Source organism: Sinocyclocheilus anshuiensis, unplaced genomic scaffold, assembly GCF_001515605.1.
Source record: "Sinocyclocheilus anshuiensis isolate Anshui unplaced genomic scaffold, SAMN03320099.WGS_v1.1 scaffold3298, whole genome shotgun sequence".
Lineage (NCBI taxonomy): Eukaryota > Metazoa > Chordata > Actinopteri > Cypriniformes > Cyprinidae > Sinocyclocheilus > Sinocyclocheilus anshuiensis.
Window position 1 is genome coordinate 36,518 of NW_015538163.1, and position 6,201 is coordinate 42,718.

Here is a 6,201-nt window from a genome sequence, read left to right on the forward strand (position 1 = left end):
CGCAACATCCTATAGGTTCTGTACTGGAATTAGTCAAGTAGTTCACCTGTTTCGAGTCTTCGGGTTTGAGCCGGAAAGAGAATTGATTAGTTCATCCCTCGAGTCTTTGGGTTTTTCGAGTCGTTCGTTCATCACGTGACAGCCCCATAAACTTAACCAATGCAGTCTGAGCCGGAAAGAGAATTTATTAGTTCATCTCTCGAGTCTTCGGGCTTGAGTCGTTTGTTCATCATGTGACAGTCCCATAAACTTAACCTATGAAGTCTGAGCCAGAAAGAGAATTGATTAGTTCATCTCTCGAGTCTTCGGGTTTGACGAGACGACTTGTTCTTCCCGAGTCACATTAAAGATTCGTTCAAAATGAACGAATCTTTCAAGAATGACCCAACACTATATGAGGATAGTTTTACTCAAATTAAACGGTCAAGTGCTCATGAAGTGACTCTCAGAGCAGTTCTGGAGATGTTGTTCATGTATTTATGTCCTCGTTAGAGAGACGGCAGACGTTAATATCACCGGATGCGTCACACGCGCTTCAGTACGAGTAGTAAACATAACAGCGCGTCTGCGCCATTCATTAACGTAGACACGCAGAATTAATATTTAAATAGTCGTTTTGCGGCTTAATATTTACAAATACTAGTGGGAGTGGGAGTGTGTACACTTGTGTGTGCGCATTGGGGCGAAACTCCGCTGTGCGCGTTGCAGAGAGCGCAACCAAGTAACGTAGAGACAGAAATGACATGCCGTCGTGTAAATAAGACAAATAGCATAAGGCTATTTAGTTTAATAAAAGAACAAGGTATAGACCTGTTCTATAGGAAAGGTAACTTTAAATGACTTCTGTTGTGATCTGGCGCTATAGAGAAAATTAAATTAAAGTCACCATGAAATCAAAATTGAAAATTCTTTTTTTTTTTTTAATGGAATACTGTAGTGTTTATTATAAATAATTTATCCGTGCACTTCATTATTTTTTTTTAATTCATGTGCCCTCGTAATCTTTAATCAAAGACGTTATAACCTCCCCTCCCCCTCAAAACGACTCAACTTCTCTTGCGGTCACGAGCTATGGCGCAAGGGCGGAGCTAGTGACGTGAGGGGTAAACGCTGGGATAAACGACGGGGAAAAGCTGAAGCTGATGCTTAATTTTATAGCACTGACACCAGTCATGAGGGAGTACGTTACCCCTAAACATTGAAAAGATATTAGGATATTACGACAACATTACTCTTAGGACATCGCAAACTAATTTTTTTCATGAATATGACTTAATCTGATGAGAACGCGCTCAGTCATTCAGGCAGTCTCTCTCTCTCTCTCTCTCTCTCTCTCTCTCTCTCTCTCTCTCTCTCTCTCTGCGCGCTGTTTAGGCATGTTTTGTGCCGTTGATCGTCGTCGTCATCCTTAATAAATAAAACATTTATTCATTCTTGGGTGTCGGCTGTGAATCCAGTGGAGACTCACAGAAATCTCCCACCACTAACTGCAAACTGGCATTCAGATCTGCCTCCATTTAGCAACGCCCCAGCTTCCAACAATCCAATCAATTCCCGAAGGACGAAATCAAGTCCCGCCCTCTCATTTCAGATGCCGTTTCACTCGGATATACGTCACAGTAGAGAAGAAAAGACAATCGCAACTTCCGTTTCATGCCGACTTTAAATAAAATTAACTTGACCTTCAAGGGGTGGGGGGGTGCCTTTGGAGAGGCGGCCCGCCCCCCTAATATAATGGCAGGGGAAACACTGCATGATAAGGTTAGTTCATCCAGGTATGATAAGTCTATAATCATTTATCAATCCTGATGATTTTCTGCCTTTTGAGAATGACATTTCCCATTTCCTGTTTGCAGGAGTGTTTCTGCATGTGCTTGCTGACACGCTGGGCAGTGTTGGTGTGATTATATCCACTATTCTCATCAGACAGTTTGGATGGCTGATTGCAGATCCCATTTGTTCGCTCTTTATTGCCACGCTGATTTTTCTCAGTGTCATTCCTTTATTAAAGGACGCCTGTGAGGTTCTTCTCCTGAGAATGCCACCTCAGCATGAAAAGCAACTTAACTTTGCACTTGAAAAGGTATAAATAAAAAAATAAAAATACACTACCGGTCAAAAGTCAGGAATAATTAAGTGTAATTACAGTAAAAACTGTAATGTTGTAAAATATTATTGCAATCTAAAATATCTGTTTTCTATTTTAATATATTTTAATATGAATTTTCAGCAGCCATTACTTCAGACTTCAGTGTCATTATCAATTTTGGAAACTGTTTTTGCTGCTTTACATTACATATTATTTAATGCTTGCTTGCTTGTCACAGATTCAGAAAATCGAAGGAGTTTTATCCTACCGTGATCCACACTTCTGGAGACATTCCGCCAGTGTCATTGCTGGAACCATCCATCTCCAGCTCATGTCTAATGTAGTGGAACAGCGAGTTATTCAGCAGGTATGAATGCTACATCTTAAACATGGCCTGTTTACAGATTTACATCAATTTGTTTGGGCTTTTCAAAACTTGTATTACCATTTTGCCAAAGGGTTAGACATTTCATTAGATGTAATTTTTCCTTTTCCTTTTTATCTATTTATTACTTAGAATTAATGGCTTTTTTTATTTTGGTTATTTCTAATATTTTGTTGTGGACAAAAATAACTGACCAATTCCTATTGCTTCTACTGAAATTCTTCTCAGGTGTCTGCCGTGTTGAAAGATGCTGGTGTTAATAATCTGACTATTCAGTTGGAAAAAGAAGCCTACTTCCAGCACATGTCAGGCCTAAGCACTGGATTCCACGAAGTTCTAACTATGACGCAACAGATGGAGTCCATGAAATATTATAAAGATGGCACATGTATCATGTAAACTGTTTTTTTAACACATATAAATATTAAGAAATAAAGGGATTGAAGGTGTAATTTTACTCTCCTCTTTTTTTTAAATGAACTTATTTTATGATGTCCACGACAGTTTTGTTCCTAACTGTCATAAACACAATGAGATATTCTATTATATTATGAACACAAATTTGCTATTCCTTTTTTATAATAAAATGTTTTATATTGTATTCTTGTCACATTCCAATAATTTCTATTGACAATCACTTGTTTTTTACATCACACATAAATATAAAACTTAATTATACACTGTAATACTGTGACAAAAGTTACATATCAGAGATAAATGAAGAAACAAAAACCTTCCATAATACCCATTTATTTTATTTTGTATATTTTTTGTTAGAGTAGTGTTTAAATGCAAGGGCTTTGTAACCAAGGCATTAGTCCTGATATGTGGGTTGACTGGGAATATGAAATCACTCATTAATAATTATCACAATTTTCTAATAGCATGAATGAAGTTTATGAAGGAAACTCAGACACTGTATACATGTCTCAAACCACCACAATATTCTACAATGATACGAATACAAATAGTTTTGACGGAGCCACATTTTGCAGTTTACAGGGCCCTGAGTATTAAAAGAATACATGGAAAATGAACAGAAAGCTAAATGTCAATGTTATTTGTCTAATGTACAACAAAATATCAACAGCACTTATTGTCAATAAAGTGTTTCAGTATAAGCTAATAAATACATTAGAGTGGTATGTACAGTTGTTTAGGTGCATACAAATTGTATTATTAAATTATAGTAACAGTAGCAGTAAATAGTATAACATGTATTAGCAAAATAATTATATTCTTCATAGAATTTTTTTAAGAGTAAGTAGTAAAGTGTCAAGTAGTTATAAACATCAGGAGTATAAATTGGGTTCTCAATGTACTGAAAGTAGAAATATAAATGATTTAGGAACATTTTGTGGGGTGAACGTGTAAAATTGTTTAAGTAGCGAAGTTGCAGCCACTCTCCACATCAAAAGATGGCAGTGGAAAGCACACAAACGATAGTACACTACAAGAAGAACGTATTGAACTGGTCTCCCCGCCATAGACATATAATATTTATATGTCTATGCTCCCCGCCCCTGGGCGTCACGTGGTCATTAGTTGTCCTGGTAACGCATTGAAAGCTGCAGCGACTGAGCCAATCATATCTCAATGATTTTCGAACCCAACGAATCACGTTCAAAAGAGCGACAATTTAAACCACAGTGCAGAATCAGTGTTACATCGACTTCGCTCGAGTACAATCAATCAGTTTGTTTATCGAGTCGCAGCAACACGCTTCCAAAAAAAATAAATAAATAATGGCTCTCCGTGTCACAAGGGTAAGTTGTATTTAGAATTATTTTGGATATTTATGTTTAGACACAATGCATTTGTTGCATGAAGATAAAGTTCACCATTTTTTGTTGGTTTAATTGGTGTAATCCCGGAAATGTGCCCCTTATCTCACACGTTAATATGTTAGCGTGTTTTACCCTGTTAATAGTTAAGTACATAATATTCGAAAATTCTTCCTATGCAAGCCTTGCGTAAACCTAATGCTTAAAGGGCACGTTAGCTTTGGTTGTACTTGGTTTGTGCTAGTGTACTTTCCGTCCTCGTGTAACTAACTTAGTAGGTGTGAGATCAAGATTGTTGAGCTCTTTTTAGAATTCAAACCTGGTCCTGCTGAATTTTAAATGGAAGTGTAATGCGAATTTGAGTGAGCAGCTAAACATTTACATTTTTAAACATTTAACAGACGCTTTTATCCAAAGCGACTTACAAATTACCAACCCACTCTTTATGCAAGACTGGTTTGTGATCCTCTTGCAGAACACTCGCCTGGTCAGCAGCGAGAATCAGAGCGCTCTGCCCGGAAAAGCAGCTGTAGCCAACAAGCCCGGACTCAGACCCCGGGCTGCGCTGGGGGAGATTGGCAACAATCCCCAGACACGACAGGCTTTGAGGAAGAAGGTAACCGCTTTCCGTCTTCTCCAGGCATCGATTGTCTGTCTTTGTCTAACCCATGTTGTACAACTTTTTAAACAGGAGGTGAAGGTTGCACCCAAGGTGGAGGTTGTGGCTGAGAAGGCACCTGTGGTTCAACAGCCCAAAAAGGAGTCTCCAAAAGTTCAGCATGACGTTCAGGTGAGCAGTAAAAGAGCAGCTTACTAAACTACAGGGAGGGATCCACTGAGGCTTCAGTAATGCCTAACCTCCTTTGTGACTATTTGTGACCCTGGACCACAAAACCCGTAATAAGGGCTTTTTTTTTTTATTCTTTTTTTTTTTTATTTTTTTTTTTTACATTGGGATTTATACCATCTGAAAGCTGAATAAATAAGCTTTCCTTTGTATGGGTTGTTAGGATAGGACAATATTTGGTTGAGATACTATTTGAAAATCTGGAAACTGGAGGGTGCAAAAAAAAAATAGAATAATGCCTTAAGTTGTCCAAATTAAGTCACTGATCAAATTAAGTTTTGATATTTATAGTAGGAATTTTACAAAGTATCTTCATGGAACATGATCTTTAATATCCTAATGAGTTTTGCCATAAAATAAAAATTGATATTTTGACCCATACAGTGTATTGTTGGTTATTGCTACAAATATACCATGCTACTTATGACTGATTTTGTGGTCCATGGTCACATTTGTATAGTAAAAGTTGTCTTGGACATAATTCTAAAATGGCATAATATCAGTTCCCAAGACTTCTGGCATTTCAATGGGTAGGGCTAGTGCACATTTCGTTTAAATTGAGTGTAGATTTTTAAACACGGGCTCTTGCACTTACCGCTGTGAAAGAAAGTTGCTGGTTTAGTACACAGTCGTCACTCCAGGACAGCAAAATGTCAGTTCCAAAGTAAGCAGTCACTGGTAAATCCACTTTATTAGAATTAACTGCTTGTGCATTGTGCAACTTCCTTCTGAATGCCTTTCATTAGGGAAAGGTGCTCACTGCTGTGTAGTTCTAGTATCATCCAGCAGGGGTCAATGCTCACCGTTTCTGGCTGTGTAGTGTTTTTAAATTTGTAAACCTGTTCTAAATTCTTAGTGTTCGTTCACCTGTCTACTGCCTTGCATGAAGATTCACTTAAGTTTTTCTGTTGCAGATTGTGTCTGAGCCCTCCTCTCCTGTTCCCATGGAGACCTCAGGCTGTGCGTCGGATGATCTGTGTCAGGCATTCTCCGATGTTCTGCTTGATATCAAGGATGTGGATGCAGATGACTATGATAATCCCATGCTTTGCAGTGAATACGTCAAGGACATCTATTTGTATCTGCGTCAGCTTGA

At 38.1% G+C, this 6,201-nt stretch overlaps 2 protein-coding genes across 2 annotated transcripts in view; both read left to right on the forward strand.

Moving 5' to 3' along the window:
* LOC107683703 (zinc transporter 5) overlaps window positions 1-2,918 on the forward strand; it is a 15,462-nt gene extending 12,544 nt beyond the window's left edge. The window contains exons 14-16 of the mRNA XM_016479771.1: window positions 1,857-2,083; window positions 2,328-2,456; window positions 2,703-2,918. Of these exons, the coding sequence (XP_016335257.1) occupies window positions 1,857-2,083; window positions 2,328-2,456; window positions 2,703-2,873 (527 nt within the window). The 3' untranslated portion in view covers window positions 2,874-2,918. The remainder of the gene's footprint in view (window positions 1-1,856; window positions 2,084-2,327; window positions 2,457-2,702) is intronic.
* A 1,202-nt stretch (window positions 2,919-4,120) lies between these two features.
* LOC107683704 (G2/mitotic-specific cyclin-B1-like) overlaps window positions 4,121-6,201 on the forward strand; it is a 3,762-nt gene continuing 1,681 nt past the window's right edge. Inside the window, exons 1-4 of the mRNA XM_016479772.1 lie at window positions 4,121-4,240; window positions 4,734-4,874; window positions 4,950-5,048; window positions 6,020-6,201. Of these exons, the coding sequence (XP_016335258.1) occupies window positions 4,220-4,240; window positions 4,734-4,874; window positions 4,950-5,048; window positions 6,020-6,201 (443 nt within the window). The 5' untranslated portion in view covers window positions 4,121-4,219. The remainder of the gene's footprint in view (window positions 4,241-4,733; window positions 4,875-4,949; window positions 5,049-6,019) is intronic.